General features: G+C 42.0%; 1 protein-coding gene across 1 annotated transcript in view; it reads left to right on the top strand.

The window, feature by feature from the left end:
- Positions 1 to 415: 415 nt before the first annotated feature.
- Positions 416 to 21428, top strand: part of adcy5 (adenylate cyclase 5) — a gene marked incomplete at its 5' end in the record, with an annotated part of 85717 nt that continues 64704 nt past the window's right edge. Inside the window, one exon of the mRNA XM_083921323.1 lies at positions 416 to 1345. Within this exon, the coding sequence (XP_083777449.1) occupies positions 416 to 1345 (930 nt within the window). The remainder of the gene's footprint in view (positions 1346 to 21428) is intronic.

Below are 21428 nucleotides of genomic sequence, written 5' to 3'. Positions count from 1 at the left end.
AATTGGGCCCAATGATGTAGCCTCGAGCCAAATCCACCTGGATCTGATGTTCCCTCCTCGTGGCGAAACTGGCTCCCCCGTGACTTCTGCGCATGTTCAATTGTTTTTATCCCCAGAGGGTTTCACCACTTCTGGTAATTGCTTTGGATAATGTCATTAGGTTTTTTAAAGTTTTTTTGTTTTTAAATGAATGCATCTTCTAAAAGTGGGATATTAAACCGGTGACAGTTTAAAGCGCCCACGCTGCTTCAACAGTGACCAACTATGGGAAATCCAACTTATGACAGACATTTAATGCGCCTCATCCCTGGGACTTAATAGTTTCCTGACATCTTTTTTGTTCACTGGAACCCAACTTTTCCCGCAGTGTTTATTTGTAGACGCACGTCTCTGTCGTTGCCTCCCGTTCTCCACCATGTCCAGATCAAACAGTGTCAGCCCACCCGGAGTCGGTGCGCCCGGGTTGAGGGGAGGGACCGAGCACAGATCAGCTTGGGGAGAGTCTGAGTCTGTGGCCAACGGGTGCCCATACTCGGCCGGATCCCCGCGCAAGAAGCTCACCCGGACCAACAGTCGGTGGAGGGAAGAGGATGATCTGGACCGTCGGCAGCCCGGGCGAGCCACCACGACCGTCAGCCGGGTCAGCTTCAGGTCCAGGTCAGCTTGGCAGGACCATGGCGAGGAGAGCCGAGACAAAAACCGTGCGTCCCCTAAACGTCCGGACGGCGAGGTGAGACCCAAGTCTGTGGAGCTAGGTCTGGAGGAGCGGAGAGCCAAGCCGAGGACCGAAGAGGAGGAGGTCATGCCCGAAGTGAACTTTTCGTTAGTGGCTTGCTGCACCAGCGTCATGCACATCTTCAAATCCAAGAAATTCCAGTCGGAGAAGTTGGAGCGGCTCTACCAGCGCTACTTTTTCCGCCTCAACCAGAGCAGCTTGACTATGCTCATGGCAGTGCTGGTGCTGGTCTTCACGGTCATGTTGGGCTTCCACTGCTCCGGCGGGACACCGAAGCCGACTTTCGTGGTGGTATTTTCCGTGGTCATCTTCCTAACACTCATACTTATGGTGGTCTGCAATAGGAACGGCTTTCACCAGGACCACATGTGGATTGTGTGCTATGTGGTCATTCTGTTGGTGCTGGTGATCCAGGTGACCGGGGTGCTGCTCGTGCAGCCCAGAAGTGCCTCAGAGGGGATCTGGTGGACCGTGTTCTTCATCCATGTCATCTACACTCTGCTGCCCGTCAGGATGCGCGCAGCAGTCATCACTGGAGTTATCCTTTCCGCGATCCACGTGGCTATTTCTTGTTTTCTAAACGACATGGAGGGCATTCTGTGGAAACAGGTACGTAGGGGAATGTTATTTGCTTCTCGAGATTTATAATGATCTGCACAAATAAGCCTCCACATCTACTCTGTGCGCAACAACGCACGGCACGAACACGGGCTCTTCCTTTTTAAAAGCCTCCTGCTGCTGAACTTGTCTTCCCCCACTATTAAATCGATAACAAGCAGCTGTGATAAGTAGTATTAAGCAGCCTGTACTAGCGGATCTATTTGCTAGTGCAGTGTTGGGGCTGAAAAAGAGTTTTTCACGGTAGTGGCATGCACCAGGCACCAGCACCACCACCATCTGCAGGGTCAATTCTTCACACAACTACTAAGGTCACTTTTTGTGTACAAGAAAGTGCAAAACAATCAGGAGAGACCATCCAAAAGAGTATGATGCATCATGTCCGAGCTTAAAGATGCAGATGGGATACAGAGTTCTCGGGGAGGCAGTGGGATGGACACTTGTTTCTAATGTGGCCATTCAGAACAAGTAGAAACTCTTATGCCTTCAGATGTGGTCTGACATTATTGAACCACACCACCTTTAACTTTATTTGTCTAACTAACAACGGTTAGGGGCTCTTTGGCAGATCAGAAGGGTGATTTTCTAACATGCTCTCTCTCCAGAGAACATTAAGTTGCCAAATTGCAAGTGTGATAGGTAGACACAGACTTTGCTATGGGATGTAGCTGCTGGTTGCTATGGGAACTTTGTCAGATGGCCTGTTGCTCCTCAGGCGTGCAGACAACAGTAGGTTTTGTGCACAAAATCAGATTTCTCTTTGCAGTTAAAGTTGGGTGGAGTTTCCTGTTCCCTTGAAAAACAATTCTGATCAGTAAAATATGATTACAGGTGAAGCCCATCAGAGGCTGTGCTTTTATTTTGTAATTTTGGAGGCATTTGTAGATAATATATTAGGCAGAATGGATGGTCTAAAGTTTGTCCGTCACCACCGAAAGTCAGAATATAGTCTTGATCTTTTATTGCTTCTCTTTAATCTGTTCTATTTCCTTTTAATTCTGCACGGAAACTCATTGTTTGTCATAATTCAACACCTCTCAGCAGCGGTCGCTTCAGTGTAGCCAAACATTTCAGCCCTTGGTTCATTACGGGTGAATAGTAATTGTTGCACAGTGGTTTCCTGTCGGGAGGGATTGTGTGACTGTTTATTGTTTATTATCCGGTTCCAGACTCTTTCACGTAATGATTTTTTTTGTACACTTGGACTTCTCTTTATCGATCCCTTTGGGATGACTCCTGCGAGGAAAATTGGATTTCCTGCAGCTTACAAAAACACAAAATGTATATGTGTTTATGTATAGAGCGCATTAGAATGTAGAGGATGTTTATGTGACATTTAGGGGTTTATGAGTTATTGTTGTCTTTAAGCAGCATCTGATATATGCATCTATTATAAATCCTGCCGTTGACGTTGGCCTTAAAGCACATTTACAACTGCAGATATGAATCACATCACAACAGATTCTTCGTTTTTATAAAAAAAGGCAAAGCGTTAGTTAAATTCCTGAACTTTAAGTTGGTCTAAAGAGGATTTAGGTGTTTTCCCTTCGCTTCGGAAAGACTGATTTCAGCTTGTTTGTTTTACTTCATGTGGACTTGTAATGCGCTTACAGTCGATAGTTTCAGAGGATTCTGTATTAATGTGCTGCTGAGCCCACACCTCCCTCATAAACTCTAAATGCCTCTGGTAGGACTTTTACAGCATCAATATTACTTTTGAGTGTTCCTCCAGGGCTTCTGGACGTTGTCTGTAACAAAGGTGCCTACCCAAATGGGTTTAATTTTCCACCATTAATTCTAAGGTACACTTAATTGCATTGTCTACTTAGTCTATTACTCAGTGTTATTAACCCCAAACTGTGCTCTGCGTATGTGAGTGTGTGTGTGTGTGTGTGTGCTCATAGCTCCTCTCTCCCACCTCCATTGTTGTGGCTGTTCACACAATTAACTGGTTTTCACAGGCCTTGAGTTGCTAATACTGTAAACATTTTCAACGTGGCTCTTCTAGAGTAAGCACTTTTGTAAAGACGTCGTAACAAATATGGAGAAAGTTGTCGAATGTCTTTTTCATCTGAAGACCTCCCTGAAACGAGTTGGTTCAACTCAAAAGGTGTTTATCCTTGAATTGTGAATCAGTACGGCCAAAAGTATGCGGAGACGCCCATCTCTGTATTTTGTCTGTACTTTTGGTCTGGGGCTGTTTTTCATGGTTTGGGCTCAGCCCTTTGTTCTAGTAGTTCTATCATCATAATGCTACAGTATACAATATTTGAGACAATACTGTACCTTTTTGAATATGTGGCAACAGCTTGGGGAAGTTGTAAGTTTGCAACATGGCAATGCCTGACTCACAAAGCAAGGAGCATACAGAAATAGTTGTGTTCTACAAGCTTACTGAATACACATTTCCAGCTCATTTGTGATTAATGAGGTACAGTGTACTTTTAGGGCCTGCTCACACTATCCTTTTGGCCGCGGCCAAAACCGGTTTTTCAGCTAAAGTCTAGCACCTTTAAGTAGTGTGCGCGCACCCGCTCCACGCTCAACTGGGGCCAGCTGGCCCTCCACGGCCCGCTTGAAATAGGTGGGCTTTAGCGGAGCCGTTTGAACATGTACGAGCACGAGCGTGCGCACGTGTACGCGCACGAGCACGATGCCTACGGCGGTTCTGACGTCATTTATGTGCGCATGTTCGGACATAGAAAATAGAAGGACGGACCATGCGCCGACATTTACAACAACAACAATGGCGGCGAAAGGGTCACGTTGGTTTGATGCGGAGGTGGAGTGTTTACTGGAGATTTGGGCAGAGACTGAGGTCCGCCGACAACAGCGGACAGATGCCATGTTTCAGCAGCTTCTGGGTGCCATGACACAACCGGCCAGGTCTATGTCACAGGAAAACCTGAGCTACTGTCAGTTGTGACATTAAAATTATTAAAAAACAGAGCCGGAGTCTGCCAGAAGACTGCTGCGTGCACTATTTTTTGTATTTAATTTTGTTATTGTAAGGTATTTAACAACTTCCATGCATGTTTATTTTAAATAGTTTTTACCTTTTATATAACGTGATTGTGACTTTTTATATTTTTTAAGTGTTTTTCTAGATATGTTGTTTATAATTTTGTTTTGCCAACTTTTAATAAAACTGTCTTACCATACATCTTGTCTTTTTATAAACCTATAAGGTCCATACATCTATTGGAAACAATTTATTGTAAGCCTCAGTGCATCAATCAATACATAAAGATCAGGTTATGAGATGTAAAACAACACAGTTTAAAACAAGTAAATGTAGACAACAAAAATGGTTTTAATTCTATTTTATTTATACAACCATGTCATAACAAGAGGACACTGTACAGAGTATGTATAGACCCACCCAAAAAAAAGTGACACCAGACCCACCAAAAAAAAGTGACAACAGAAAAAACAGTCACTTGTTTGCATTACAGACTACAGAAGTAAGAACACAAGGCATCTCTTGCAGTGTTTTGAGTGTTGTTCAAATTACCGCCATGATGATTGCGCGCCTCATTTTCATCATTAACAGTGGAATCATCATCATACTCCTCGCTGTTATGTTCGCAAAAGTTGTGGAGCACACAACAGGCTGACACAACAGTGTTAATGTTGTCAATGTTACCATCATATCTCTTCATCAGACAACGCCACCTTCCCTTAAGCCGACCAAAAGCCCTCTCCACAGTCATCCTTGCCCTGCTGAGACGATAGTTAAAGTTCAGCTGAGATGGGGTGGTGAGCTGGTTTTCAGGGTAGGGCTTCATTAACCATGGCAGTAGAGGATAAGCTGAATCTCCTAGCATGACCACTGGCACATCCACTCCAGCAAAAGTTTCAGTGATGTCAGGGAACAGTGTGCCACTCTGACCCCTCTCATAGATGGCTGAGTTCCCAAACACTCTGGCATCATGGACTTTGCCGGGCCAGCCCACATTAATGTCCCAGAAGCGAAGGCAATGGTCTACCACACCTTGCAGGATCACAGAGTAAAAACCTTTGCGGTTATAGTAGTCTGCAGGGCTGTCAGGTGGAGCCAAAATACCTATGTGAGTCCCATCAATAGCTCCGCCACATTGTGGGAACCCCCACCGGTCTCTGAAACCTTGAACAATGAGCCTTAACTCACGTTCAGAGGGTGTTTTAATGTACAGTGGAAGCAAGTGGGTCACAATGACACGAGAGACAAGATTGGCAATAGTGACTGCAGTAGAATGTCCAACTCCAAATAAATGGGAGATGGTTCTGAATTCAACATTTGTGGCCAGTCTCCAGATGCATATTGCCACACGTTGCTCCACAGGCACTGGTCTCCTGAATGTTGATGCTTGTCTTTGAAGGTGTGGCCGGAGGATGTCGCAGAGCTGCATAAATGTTGTCTTCCTCATTCTGAAATTTAACTGCCATTCATCTTCTGTCCAGTGTGATGATGTGCTGCCACCACATACCACATCTTTGCTGAACCCAGATGCTCCTGTAACAAAAGGAACATTGCTTATAATTATCTATGCATTTAATATAGCCTGACAGGTTTTTTGAAAGGACAACAGTGTAACAGACAGTAATAGGAAAGGATGGCTATAAACCACATGCATATCCCCCATTGCATACAGATGTTCTCAATAAGTTAAAAAAAAATCCAGCAACTAGTACACATGCTCAAGTACAATTGGCTTGGGCAATGCCATCTTTTGCTACTTTGTACTTCTGCCCCACTCCATTTATTTGGCAACTGCAGGTAACAGTTACTATGGAGACTCTGATTACTAACATCAAATATGCAGCTACATTAAAGTTATATTACATTAATATCTAAATACATGAGTCTAATAATGCGTTGTTTTTACATTCCTTTAATTATATGCTCTTTACGCGAGCTTTGCTGGCCCCCCCCTGTTCAACAATTCAACAATGCTTTTGGTTAAAACTGATGTTGTTCTCACCTTGTTGATGAATGGGACATGAGTAACGCTAGGAATGCCTCCCTCGCAACCTGCTGCCTTCGCAAAAACCTTCTCATTCGTGCCCTTCGGTTCGACTCAAGTTGTCGCCTCACAACGTCGACTAAACTGGGTCGTGGCGCTTCACAATGAGTCCAAAACAACCACAAAGCCAAAAATTGTGCCATGTTTTCAGCGCTGCTTTCCATTATGTGCGAGTGCGCCCCTGAAAGACCGCGCGCATTTTATAAACAAAGCGACGCATCGCGATGACGTCTATCAATGCGTGTGACGTGTTACGACGTGACACGTCACACGCATACGTGATGACGTGATGACGTACGGACAAGCAAAAAGCATGGGCCGGGGCCGAGGCCGGGGCAGTGTGAGCACAAACGGGGCTGGGGCGCGGGGGGGAGAGGGAGGGGGGACAAGTACCCTAAAGTCCGGGTCTCGGCCCGGGAGGATAGTGTGAGTGCGACCTAAGGCTCTACTTTACTCTTTTAATTACTGTACACAGCATGCCGTCTTGTCTTTTATTTAGTATCTTGCATTAATTGTGTAGATTAGCAGAAGGAAGACGGCTGCAATAAATACTTAACAGAATTTACAGGAGAAGTGAAGTTAACGAGCAAGAATAATTCATTTATCCGTACGAATGTGAAGACAAAGTAAGTAATAAATTCAGTTTATGTGTCAGAGATGCTGGTACGACAAAAATCTACCTGCTGCGTACACATAGTGCCAACGAAGCGCCACAAGCTCTCTCACGTCCATTGAAAAGAAAAGTGGAGGCTGTTGAAGCAGCAGAATAAAGACAATGGTTTTAGGTAGAGCCGCCCCCTCTTAGTCCATTATTTGACTTTATCTGCTATTGTGGACTTACTGGACTTAGATTTCTTTAGTCAATTAGTCATGTTTCATGCAGAGTCATTTATTTCCAAGAAACTGATGAGCACATCTCTAGTAAACGCAAGATTTAAAGTGACGCTTTTTCAGGATTCTTTGCGGGGAAACTGAGTTTTAATCGATTAGTCGCCAAAATGGTATGAGTGTTTGTCAACTAAGACTTTCTTCAATGGAGGACAGCCAAAAAACAGCAAAAAGGATAGTTTTGGCATGAGATGTTCAATGATCACATGTAACGTCCGGGTTTCTATACTTTTGCATCAAATCCTTCGATTACATAAATAAATAGTGTGTAAGTTTTTGAAGCCTTTTAAAGAGGCTGGTACGTGAGCTATTTTAAAAACGGTGACTGTGTGCTCCAGAAATTAGAATTAGAAAAAGCAAATGTCCCACACTAAATCTGGGCCATCAGTAGTGCATCCAACTTTAGAAGGAGAACATTAAGTTGCCCAACCCTGTAGAAGTGCATGAACAGTCATGACTACTTCTTCAGTCATCTTCAAATGCGCAAAGAATGTGTTAGACCGGAAGAGCTGTATGATTTTTTACATCCCTTTTGTTTCCCTTTTTGAATCTAATGTTTGGTTATAAAAGCAAAGAAAAACTCATCTGACGGTTGAGTTTTTCTGTGTGAATGGCATGTGACCCTGCATGTATTTGTATTTTCTGCAAAAAGCCACATTGTCATTTGATGTGTTGATGTGAGTGTGTGGGAACGAGCTGCTGTATTTGTTGTTCTTTCCTCACCATGCTGTTGTTTTTAGCATATCTGTTCTCCCCTGTTTACATAGGACCCGGCTCGTCTCTCTGTTAGACCACTGCTGTTTGTATGAGATCCCAAGATAATGCCGTTTATTTCTTACGTGTGTGTGTGTGTGTGCGCTCCCAGGAATATGCTTAGTTACCCACAAGCCAACCGTGCAACCTTTAGCCTGAACAGTTGTACTGGAAATCACAACCATGCAAAGCTTGGATGACGATTTTCATTTTCAGCATTCATACAGGTGTCGTGAGCAGGCACAGCACTCAGTTTGCTGGACTCTTTTTGTGGCCGCACAGCCTCTCCTCACACCATCACGGTTGTTTTAACAATTCTTTAGATTTAAGCAGAAATGAGTGTGTTTGAGGAACTGCTGGGTTTGTTTTCATGGGATTGTTTGCTTGAAAAGCCCTGCTTCCATTCTTCTCTGCCCCCTCTCCAAATTCACGGAGGAGGGCATGTAAGAGGACCGGTTGCAGTTGGCAAGATTCCAGGGGCTATTCTGCCTTAATTGATTTGCTCGTAATGTGTGGAAATTCAAAACAGATGTCTGCATCATCTTTCTTCCTCTACCTGCCTTCTGAAACCCAACCCTCCTGGTCCTGACCCGCTTAGAGACCTGCTTTTAATTTCCCTGTGAGACTCAGTCACCGTGGACAGACTTTTAACCACTTTCCTCCCCTGCAGGACGAGCTACATGCACTCCAGAGCGATAACCTAGAAGTGCCCCTCGGGGAAAAGTGTCTAAATCAGAATGTAAACATCAGATTTCACATTGCAGCGTGAAAATGTATAGTTTTAACTGCTGCTTGCCTCGTTTAATCTTGTGTGTTTTGTGAGCGCCCAGAGGCCGAGGAGCGTGACAAAGGATGCTGCTGTTTTGGAGATCACATTTGAATCAAACATGGATGCAGGGCAAGCCAGAGTACCTTTTAAGAAACCACTGCTGACGCATTCCCCTGTGAGTCCAGAAAACTGTGCTCCTGTAACTTAGCAACAGGTTCTATTTCATAAACACCAGTGTGTGTGTGTGTGTGTGCATGTGTGTGTGTGTGTGTGAGGGACACAGTAGTTTATAAGATATTGAAGTAGTCGCTCTTATCATTTAGATACAAATAATTCTTCTCTTTGTTACTGTTAATGATAAAATGATAAATACAGTAGTGATGCAACCTGCAGTCCATCCTCCAACTTTGCAGAGTTACATGGAAAGCCCATTAGTTCATAATTCCCCTGCTTTTGAGGTGTTTTAATTCTTTTAATATAGTTTAATATCCCCAGCTGGTTCCATGGGCCGTCACATTTTGGACGGCACAGGCCGTAATGTAATCAGCATTTGTGAACGCAGTCATCAACGAGTGGCCACTTGAGGCTGGCTCCAATAGGGAGTTAATCCCCATAGACCCCCCCCCCCCCCCCCCCATGTTAAAATGCTAACCTTTTACTGTAGAAATAAATAAATTTACAGCCTGGTACAAATACATGTTTAAGGGTCTCTGTAAGAAATCTCCCCATTCACGACTACATCCATGTTTTATATAGTCTATGGTACACATGTGCGCTAGGACCCCTGCTGCCAGCTGACGTTCATTCCGGTACGTTTCTGAACGTCATCCAGGCTAAAACTTCAGTGTGTGTCTATTTAAGCCTGTAAATGTGACTGTGAAATAAATGGAAATCTATTTTATTAATGAATGCTCCTCATATCCCGTGATCCTTTGTTTCATTAGAAAATAACAAGTATAGGAGCTTCTCGGAGAGAGCGGCTGGTTATCATCAAGCTAGGAACATGAGAACATGTGTGGGAGAAACTTTATTATTATTTATTATTATTGTTGGCAACAGTTTTTATGGATGCCTGCTGTATAATAAAACTGTATTAGGAGGTATATAATAAAAGGAGGGAATTTGTGACCTTATGAGCTTCCCATAGTTGTGGATCTTTTTGCTTTTTTTCCCCTGCCTTGTATTTAACCACTAGACCATCTTTAGCATGTTTGAACTCACACAATGGCACACAGAGACCTTTTTGTTTCTCGTTGCACGCTTAACAACGAGAATACATTCTCTCTTTCTGATGTGTGCATGTTGATGTAATTACAAGCAATTTCTTGGGCAGTGAATTCAAAAAACTGATGGATAGTTTCCACTTTGTTGTGTTTCCACAGTGGTGAGCTGAGCAACACTTGGCTGTTGGGCTCCATTGCTTCATTCTGCTCATCTGACATTCATTAACTTTAATTAGCTTGTTTGCTATGTAGAAATTCAGACTCATGGTGATATTATTTGCAGGGCGAATTATAAGTAATTATGGTACACATCTCTTATATGGAATTATTCATCTGGCGAGGTAATTCCTCTGAGAGCTTGTATCGCACTAATGCAATTCTGCTTCTTGCTGACTGGCCCAGTTTTTTTTTTTGATGAATATTGTTGTTAATGCTTGCTGCTATGATTTTTATGTTATGGGAGTAAATAATCCTTTTAATCTTCACGAGCAAAAGCAGGTCTCTAGCTTGATATTTGGACTGTACTGCCATTTTCTTTTCACTTTATTATTCAATCTCACAATGGCTTCCTCTTTGCTGTTTTCCGTTTGATATTGGATTGTTGTTTTTTTTGTTTTTTTTTGCACCAATATGATGCGAATGATGCATTCAGAGGCTCTGTTAGCGCTGGCTATAGGAGCAGTCAGCTTGGCGTTCGTTTAGGGTAACCAATTTTCTTTCTTCAGTTTATTCTGGGAAGTGATTATTCTGGAGTGATATGTGTTCTTAATACTGTCATGTGCATCACACACTCCATATTGTGTGTGTGTGTGTGTGTGTGTGTGTATTACCCTTCAGCACTTGACATGAGATCCTGACCTGAATTCAAATGGCAAAGAGGATCTCTGCTGTTGGTTATTTCCTGGAGGAGCAGCAGCAGCATGCCGTCTTTAATGTTCTGTGGCTGCATGGTAAGGGACATGTGGTTGTCCTGTTGTATATTGGATGGTTTGTCATTAGTCTGCAGTTAATGACAAACCCATTTTAATTAGTTTGAAGACAAAAATGAATCAATGACAATTAGCTTTTTCCCGTTGGGTCATCAACAACCAGGATGCTTCAAATAAAGTGCTTGTCAGAAACTTGACAAGTGGAAAGACTGGATCTAACCATTTTTGTAACTTTTCACACAGAGGTTGGCCAGGTGTGCAGATATACCGACCCGTTCACATCCTTAACTCGTCACATATGGATGCTTTTTCAGGACCCTTCATGTCAAACTGTGACGCTCCACCATAGTTGCTGTTGTAAACACAGGAAACACTTGGTTAATGTAGTGAATTCAAACAAAGCTAGGATTAGGAAAAGATTGTGGGTGGGCTTAAAATAAGTCTCCTAACTACAGTGACAAGGACACAAGGACACTAACAGCTTTCTCCTTGGTGAAAGTCCTGTGTTTGGACAACACTTTTTATAAAAAATCTTACATACTGTACGAAACGCTATCACATAGCTGAACACTGTTGGGATGTGGACTTTGGGAGTATTAGTAGTTTGTACACAAGATAATCATGCAGAAATGAATACTTTAATATCACGTTTACAGGAACCAACAGTATATGTGCCTTTACTGGTATGTGTTGAATTAAATCATTTTAACAGTTAAGTGCTTAGATATGACTTTTTAATTCTTTTGCACTGTTGGGAGAGCTTGAAGGGCAATCACGTCATCGGCAGCAATGACTGCCACGCTTGTAATTGCCGAAAGATTGCTGAAACCGTCCCAGCCGTGCCACTGTGAAGTGAAAAGCACACGAGTTGAGGTAAAGGGAGAATGTGTCACTGTCATTGTTCAGAACTCAATCCCTATTTTGACCACACGCATGTCTTTCTCTGAAGGCACACCCCTTCCACCATCACTGCCACGTTGTTTTAGACAGAAGGGGTGGTTTTGGGGATTGGTTTTCAAATCGGGGTCAAACCTTTTCATGTACAATTTTTGATTATTATCAGACATGGGAGAGTTATGTCAGTGGTAACGTGCATTGTCAACATTTTGGGTGGGGATGCTTAAAGTTCTGATGTGACTTTGGTTTGTTGTTGGAACAACTTCGTACTTTTTCTCCATTGGGCATCTGAGAGCTGAGATACGCATTTTCCCAAGCAGTAAACCGTTCACGCCCACACACATCTACTATTAAGTCACTGTATTAATAGAACACATTAGAAAAAGCCTTGCAACAACAAGACACAAACTAGCTGTGAGAAATGGAGCTTATGTTTCAAAAAAGTCATTTTTATTGACATTATTCTCATGTCAATAGTTTGAAAAAAGATGTATGCAAGCGTGCACACTTACAGTCTCTCTTCATGATTCTCATTCTCCCAATATTAGCTCATAATCAGCTACACGTTGAATCTGGGCTTCTAGCAACAGAGCCACAACGTTGAGTGGAACTGTAAAACACAGCATGCCCTCTTACCGCTATTCAGTTTTACAATCGCAAAGAAAGGATGTCCCTATTCAGACTGAGGTCGGAGTAACATTGAACACTGTGAGCTGTTTTTCACCTTAAAACAAGCTTTTCTTCCTTTTCTTCCTTATTCAAATCCAGAGCTCTGACCAGAAGCTACGTCTGCACTCTTCTTCGTGGCATGTTTACATTTTCCACCCTTTACTTTCATGCATGCAGATTATAACATAAAAGAAAGTCCACACGTTTATCTCCCTAGTTTGCTACATCAGTCGTGTCTAGAGGGTAACCCGATATTTGTAAATGTCTCGTGTGATGGTTAAAGTAAATCATTAACCTTGAATGGTTAAGGTTGGGTATTGAACTCAAATGGTTAAAGCTAGTTCTCGCAAATCTAGGGTTACCATCCAGACAAAAGCTTCTACATCCTGAGAGGCGCCCATCTCCCAATGACATCCCTCAGAAATCGCTGTGTACTGTAATTGTCAGGAAATGTAATTTCTTGGCCACATTCCAACGACTGTGAACCACCACTAAACACAAATGGCTCATTATCAAGTCCAGCCCAGCACAAGCGTTATATAAGCTACATTGGTTGTCGATGTCTTACTGTATGGTTTAGTTTTGTGCAGTCACCGTTTTAAAAATAGCTTCTCCTGCGGCCTGGTCATGTGCCATGGCCTTGTAGTTGGGATTATTGGTACAGAAGTTCATTGTGCGAGGTTAACATAGCTCCACTAGTTCTTTGATTTGCTCTCTCCAGGAGAGGAAACCCATTATCTTTAATGAGGTGTCAGAAAATGAGTCATGCTGCACAATCAATGTGCAAGTTTACACCTCAATGACATAACAACATACTTTCCCACTTAAATGACTGGTGTGTAGGATTTGGGGGGGGGATCTATTGACAGAAATGGAATATAATGTAATACTCATTGTGTTTTCATTAGTGTAAAATCACCTAGAACTAAGAATCATGTTGTCATTAGTTTAGAATGAGCCCTTCATATCTCCATAGGGAGCAGATCCTCTTCCACAGATCCCGCCATGTTGCACTGCCAGAACGGGCACAACTGACACTGGCCTTTTGATTTTTTTTTTTACATTACCTGAAGGCCACTGTGGATTTTACTTTCACTTTCAAAGAGTGTTCTATCATTTATAGTAGATGTACTGTATGCAGTAGAGCCAGTGTCTCACTCTGACTATAAAAACAGGGTTTATAACAGATAACAGGTGGATAGTTTCTAGTGGTGTGAGCAATAAATATAATACAGTTGTATATTATTTATTAATGATGTTTTTGTTGGTACAGTGCAGTCTCTTGCACCACATTTCATCACTGCAGCCCTGGAGAACATCAGACAGCTTTGTTGATAGAAAATATTTCTTTACAGGCCGAGTTCTAACGCAGCATTGGCTGTGATTGAATAATGCACTCCTGGTGTACTTAACCAACACGTCGTCCATGTTTTTAGGTATAACACAGCATGCATTATGGTTTGCTTTTACAAATGTGTTAAAATGAATGCAATATTGATTTACTTATGGCAAAAGTCACCTTTTTTAAGAGTATGATAGCGCAGTGTCATGACCTCAAGATTGACTCCGTTCATTTGCTTTAGTGAGTGACTGTCAGAGGGTCGACCACGAGGAATAACCATTAGGTCCCTGAGGCCACTGCATTGCCTGCTGTTGACAGCTCTTTGATACGAGGAAAACAAGCGGATGTTTCTTTGCGGACCCACGGTTTCTCCTTTTTATGAATGGGTCACAGAGAACTTTGTCCTCTAAAAATGTACCCTTTAATTGGGCTGGCATATGAAACGTATATCTGCATCACAGCTATGAATGAGCACACAGATTATTTCCTCTTGATGATGCCCGCCAGAGGAGTGAAGGTTGAGGTGACTCCAGGACATACATCAAGCAGCGACTGAATGATTTAATCTTGTATTGATTCATCTTTTCAGTGCGCAAAGCTCCATTTTTGCACCAGAATGAAGGCGAAACATTGGACAGAGTTGTCCTTGGGAAGGTAAAGTCATCTGGATTTTTTTATCGGGAGATTATTTGGAGTTGAAAAACACCAGACAAGGGACTGCTTCTTCTTTCTCTGAATGAACACCGAAGGAAAGCTGGTTCTGTGATGGATTTGCTGTTTCTGTACGTGAGGGGTGCCCAATCCTGCTCCTGGAGAGCTGCTGCCCTGCATGTTTTAGCCTTCTCCCTGCTCTAACACACCTGAGTCTAATGATATGCTTGTTATGAAGCAGCTGAAGCCTGTCACAGGTTTGATTATCATCAAAACAGGCAGGGCAGTAGCTCTCCAGGAGCAGGATCGGGCACCCCGGCTTTACCTGGTTCTGTTACCACAGACTCCATTCAGTTGGTCACTGCTCTTAGTGTGTCATTGGAGTTCAGTTTTGTCCGTCCTTTCGTGCAGTGTTTTTCTCCCCTAACAAATGACATCAAAAAACACTTTTGGGTATTGTTTTTCCACATTTCTTAATGTCAACATTACGAGGAGGCCTCGGCCTGGTGGTCTCTGTAATGAGGGGGTCCCTCTGTGGATTTGGACAGATGTTAGTCACAGGTTACTATCAAGTCAAGTCATTTTTTAATAAAGCCCAATATCACAAATCACAAGCCTCAAGGGGTTTTACAATCTGCACATACGACACCCTTTGTCCTTAGGCCCTCGATTCAAATAAGAAAACCCTTTTTAATGGGAAAATAATGGAAGAGATCTCAGGAAGAGCAGCTGAGGAGGGGTGCTGCTTCCTCTCCCTAGACAAACGTATGTGCAATAGATGCCGTGTGTGTAGAATACACCGGCTGAAGAAATGAATCCAAATGACTGTGAACATATATGAAGATAACGGTGTCCATGTTTAATTGCTTTATTATGTGTCTCGTTTTCAGTTGAGCATAAAGGGATAAATTGAAGTTTGACTATTTAGGGGAAAAAAAAAACTACCACCCAGGGATACGGCATCATTTCATGGATTCTGTTGTCCACTCTTGCATGTGCATATTCATGTAACCTTTCATAGTCCATAATTATTATTATTATATACCTACGCTTAACCACAATGTTTGTTGCACTCTGTCACACGTAGTTATTGTTTGATTTATTTTATGTTAGCTTTATTTTGATTTGATTATGTTAGCTTATTGTCACTCTGATCCTTTCCCACCTTTGTATTGAAACTATTGCACAATAATTTCTCTCGGGATAAATAAAGCTTCTTGAATCTTATGTTTTACGTGGTAATTGCACTCAGCTGTCGACAGCGGCTGGTAAAGGGTTAAGAGACAAATAACTAGATCCCTCAAATGAGTTGAAAATAGAGCCGCAACGAGTAGTCAATCAAAAGATATATACGGAAAATGAATTGGCAACTATTTGGATGACTGAATCATTATTTTTTTGGAGGTGAAAAGGCGAAACATTTTCCGTTTCATGCTTCTTAAATGTGAAAATGTGATGCTTCCTTAGTCATACATGATAATAAACTGAATCGCCTTTGATTTTGGGACTTTGGGTCGGATAAAACCATACCATTCTTCGATGTTACCTTGTGCTCTGGTGACTTACACCTGACATTTTATTGACAAAACGATTAATCGATTACTTTAGAAAGAAATCGGCAGATTAAGAGATAATAAAAATAATTAGTTGCAGCCCTCGTTGAAAGCGAGCAATCAGAAAACTATTACTGTCAATCTCTGTTATCACATTCTCCAAGGTCCTGTTTTTCCCTTTAAATAGTTAAAGTAACAATGTTAAAGTAGCTCCTGTGTCATGCAGGTACATTTGGTGCTTGCATTGCCTGACCCTTGTATTGCTTGTATTCGCTTTGTGTCAACGTCGCGGCTATTGACTTCAGATGTCGTTTTGCTTTCATAAATCGTTCAAATGGCAATCCGTAAGATTTATTTTTTTGTGTTTATACACTGGAGAAAAACTTTCATACAGCATTTGTCTGTGAATGTCCCCACAGACGACCTTTCTGTAATACTGCAAATATATGAATATTGCTACACTCAGTGGGCTATAGGCTCAGTCACCCTTGTGTTCCCTCCTTTTGCAATAGATAGTGACTTATGAGATGTTTATTTATTTGGAAATCTACAAGATTGCAGCTTTAAGGTTCCCTGAAAAGTTGTTTAAATATACTTTAATATCATTTATAGATTCTCCCTGTTGCTTGTTCTTGTCTTGTTGCTGTGCAACCAAATACAGTAGCTAAATATTTTCAAGAACTATTAGAGCAGGACAAGCAAGGACAGTTGTTTCCTAGAGGATTGTACCCATTTCCAAGAAGAGTCCTTGTGTAAGTTGGCACTACTGCCCCAGTGCTGTATGTGAATGGTGGCAGAAAGAGACAGCAGACGTGCCAGCCTGGGCAACTAGCACACTTTTGTTTTGTTTTGTTGCCATCTTTGTTCACTGCTGGAGTGACCTCACAGAGCAAGGTTTCAGTCCAGAGTAAAATGATTGACCTGTAACATTTAGTTGGAGAGAAGTGTGTTGTAAGCACAGAGGAAGAGTGGTGGTTTAAAAATAGCAACCACTAAGTAATGTGTTTTAATGTAACCCCCGCTTGAAACGAGGACATGATGTATTGTTTTTCTGCGCGATGGTGTGTGTGTTGTGCCACATCCATTTTTATTAGATGAGTCCACCTTTCTGCCAGCTGCATAGGGGATGTTTTCCTCTCCCGTCTCACAGACTTACCTCATAATCAATGAATCAGAGGCTCTCGATGAACGGAGACAGCAAATCTCTGCGCCGGTCTTAGCTGCAGCTGGAGCAGGATTTAGATCCCGGGTTAAACTCATGAATACAACTTGAATACAACTCAGCTAATGAATACAACTTGTATTCTGATGTGTATGTCTACAGCCTCATGTGTAAAACCATCAGAGTCCATGATATCCAGGGAAACATTTAGTTCCTGTTTCCAGGCTGGATTTACTGTGTTGTTCACCTTCCACCTGGCCATATGCTTCCCAATATAACCAAGGGAGGGCTTCTTTTTTTGGCCATTTGATGTGTTCAACACTCGCATTTGTGGTTAGTTTGGTGATTATTTATGGCATGTCAGTGTCATAAAGTGCAGTTGTAAATACCATATGTGAAAGCTACACCAATCATCAATATTTGAGTGATGTGAAAGGGGTTGCTCTGCAGCATTTGGCCATACACAGATATATCACTCTTACCCTGATTGGACCTCAGTCACACAAAAATAGATCCCGTAATGTAGACAAATTACTTTTTTGGCCTCTTGAGGGGAGCAGGATAAGCTGTAAACACGATACTGGCATATAATCACTTCATTAAGTTGATATTGTGAATGTTTTTTAATTTTTGGTGAATCAAAAATTTGTGAAAAAGTGTATGTGTTTTCTTTTGTATTTAAAATAGGGGTTTAGGATTAGCTCATTAGCTCATAGCTTAGATGCTCATTTATTGAGACTTCGCCTACCCCCCTATTTATGACCACACGCTTTCCATTGGTACCAAGATGGATTCTCTATGACGTTCCTATCAAAAGTTATGGCCTATTTAAAATAGGGTTAGGGTTTAGCATTAGGGTTAGAGTTTAGGGTTAGTTTAGAGACTTGAAACTTGGGCTAACCCCCCCCCCCCCCCCCCATTTCGTGGCCGCTGAGAACAATTGTGTGCCTATTTTTCCTTGGTACCAATGGAAAGCGCGTGGTACCTTTAAATATTTGTATGCTGACTACTGAGCAGGGAAAAAGCATATTATTAATATTTTTGAAAACCTTGCAAAACTTCCTAAATCATGTTTTCAGGTGAATCTCATGTCTGTCGTTTGCACCCTGCTTGAAAGGGATTGTAATAGTCTTCATGACGGGAAAAAAAAAAGTGGTTGGTAACTTTTCTGACTGCTCCTGCATCCAAATGCACGTCTTTGCTGTCCATGGCAGCATGAAGCTTCTCCTGAACATACATGGTGAAGCTGTGGCTTCTCATTATGAAGGAAAAGCACAAATCTGTGTAACACATTCTCAGCAAAATGTTTCTTCTGCATGATATCTTACGAAATACTACATTCTACGCTACATTGCATCTTAACGGTGACCAGAAGTGGACTTTAATGGTTAAGTTTAGGCAACAAAAAGTACTTGACCAGTTAAAGCATAACTTCACCCCCAGGTCTGAGCCTGACTCCACCCACTGCCCACCTCAGATTAGAGCCCATCAACATTTTTAAATTTGATGACATAGAGAAGTCCCAACCTCAGACTTGCAAGGTAAGGGCTGCCATGAACATGACCGGGACACCAATACCAGTTCCCTGGGTGAAAGTGCTGTGTTTTAGGACCCATCCTCCACCCGACCAACCTTGCTACTTTGCTGCTTTGAACGTCATTACTACAGTAATAAGTATTTGGAGTGCACACATATTACAATGCATTACTTTTGTAGTTGTTAACAGTGACTGACAACAGCCCGCACTGTTGTTTAACATTAGAGGGTAAGTGTATTAGCCTATTACATGTTCTTGTTACATTAAATAGCTCAAAAAGTATATTCTAATAGCAAGACATTTTGTGACTGTTTGAAACTATTCCTCTGAGGATAGTGTTGGTAAAAGCCTGAGAGCCCTGATCTGATTGAACCATGTTTGCGATGTACAGAGTGTGCTTGCATGCACGGTTACACGCTCACAGATTTACACACAGGCTCACAGGCTGCCTTTGTCAAGGTGGCACGAAGAGTCCATTCAACCCATTATGTGCCATTATGTTAATTGTGGAAAGTAATTCCATTATCATCAGTAATGAATGCAAATCCATTGTCCTGTCTTCAGGTCGCTGATGGGTAGAGGAGGGGAAATATGGTGTTTTTTTTGTTACTCATACAAGAGACTCACTCGCACATTTACAGATGACTCACCAGTGAAATGAGTGTGAAAAATGGTCCTTGATGTATGATTAATAATAATTACAGAGCTGATCATGCTCTAGTCACAGCGCTGTACTCTGACACTTTATGTACACAAATATTACTGATGTTTCAAAAACAAATGGTTCATTTTCCTGACGGATTTGGTCTACTTGGCATCAAACCTCACTCCTGGCTCCCACAGAACCCCTTCATAGTTTTATAGAGGCACCATTGTGAGAGAGACATAAAGCAGCAGTGCTCTGGAGGAAGAGTGCATGACAGAGGATGGATGTGGGGCAGCATGTCCATCGCCAATTACCCCTCCTGCATTGGGAGCAGAACCATTCAGGGTCCAAATGTCCCCTGTGAAGAGCAGGCATGTAAAGTCAGACAAACTCGTAATAAGCGCTATGACTGATTATTTTCATCTTGGATTAGATAGTTGATTGTTTTTCAAGATTGATTTGTCTATACATATCAGAAAATCACCCAAAATTCATCCAAAGTTAAGTCCAGACTTGAAAGGTTCAATTTTCACTGATAGAAAGCAGCACAGTGTCGTTTATGATAAGCTGGGTCCAGGGAATGTTGGAATACTTCAGTTATGTGATTATCACATTGTTGTAAACAATGTCCTCAAGTAGTTAACAGTACTCTAAAAATAGCCTTTTTTCAGTTTACACATGCATCCACTCCAACCGTCAGCATTATTCATATACTAAAAGCTGACTTGCATTGTATATTGTCACTCTAGGGAATCTTGTCATTATATGTAAAACATCTGTCAAGTGTATACTGATTCAAGTGCTGTGACTCAAACTGTAGCATCCTAATATTATACAAAGGTAATGGCTTTCCTCAGAGAAACACACTGTTTTTCTGAGTGTATTTATTCTCACTAGAGGGAGAAAAGTATGTCCGTTTATTCTTGTTATATTTAGAAAGGGCTGGTTAGATTGAGCTAAAACTGGCTCTGAAATTACAGATGGTCCATATCAGGCGGGAAGAGCTGCCTTTCAGCTCTGAGGTTATCATTATTCCGTGGTTGGTTGTCAAAGAAATATCCTTGGCCCTTAGATCCCTCTCTGGCAATGACTCTTACATGTATTATGACTACTAGGTGGAGAAATAAAGTTACACAGGGTGTGTGATAAGGCTCGGAGTCTTCCCCTCCTGGCCTTATATGGATGGAGTTTGAACCTCTTGCTTTGAGAAGCTGAGCAGGATATGACTGCTCACGAGCTACGGGTCAGGGATTAGTTACAGCTGTCATTCTCATGATGCTTCCCTGATCCGTCTGGTCTCTGTGTGTGTAAACTCATATTCGGTGAATTCCCAGTTAACAGAAGCACACCTGCAGGCAGATTGATCTAAGGGGATAATAATACTCCTCAGCTTTGTTGTTGGGCTCTCAAAGTGTCTTGACAAGTCGTAAAAATATCCATAAAGTGTTGCAGTTTCAATCATTCATCACACACACAATTCTGATCTTTAAACTTGTGGTAGGCGAGAGGTGAGAAATCCATAATAATCTTATTGTTGTCATCATATTGTAAGTCAAGTGGTCTCAGAGAAAACTAGACTCCTGCTCCCCCTCTTATCTTAGCTCTGTTTTCATGCTTTAGAAAATCCAGCCGGTGACGGGAGACTCTGACCAATCACAGGCCCTTTCAAAGAGCGAGCGTTCCTGTCAACCTGTTCTACATATTACGCAGATGCATGTCTCTTTGGCGGAAGGCCTAGCAGGCTAAGAGCCTGGCTTGTTTGGCGTGTTTATATGTCCTCCCACATTACTTCAGTGTCTCTGTTCGGATGCCAGCGCTATAGCCAAAATACTGAAATTCCCATTTAATATCACTGGGCACTTTCCCGCTTAGAACCACCATTGGTCTTTGCATTAAAAAAAAAAACAGCTCACTTTGAAACTCTACATTCTTCTCGATTGACTGTATGTACTTATATATTTTTCCCTTTTATAAAAAATTCAGTTTCAGATTCTTTCCAACTGTAATTTCATGTCACGGTTAATAGGCAACAACTACATGCGAGGTATT

This window comes from Echiichthys vipera (assembly GCF_963691815.1).
Source record: "Echiichthys vipera genome assembly, chromosome: 10".
NCBI classification, from domain to species: Eukaryota; Metazoa; Chordata; class Actinopteri; order Perciformes; family Trachinidae; genus Echiichthys; species Echiichthys vipera.
The sequence above is the reverse complement of the archived record's forward strand: the minus strand, read 5'-3'. Positions and strand labels throughout refer to the sequence as shown.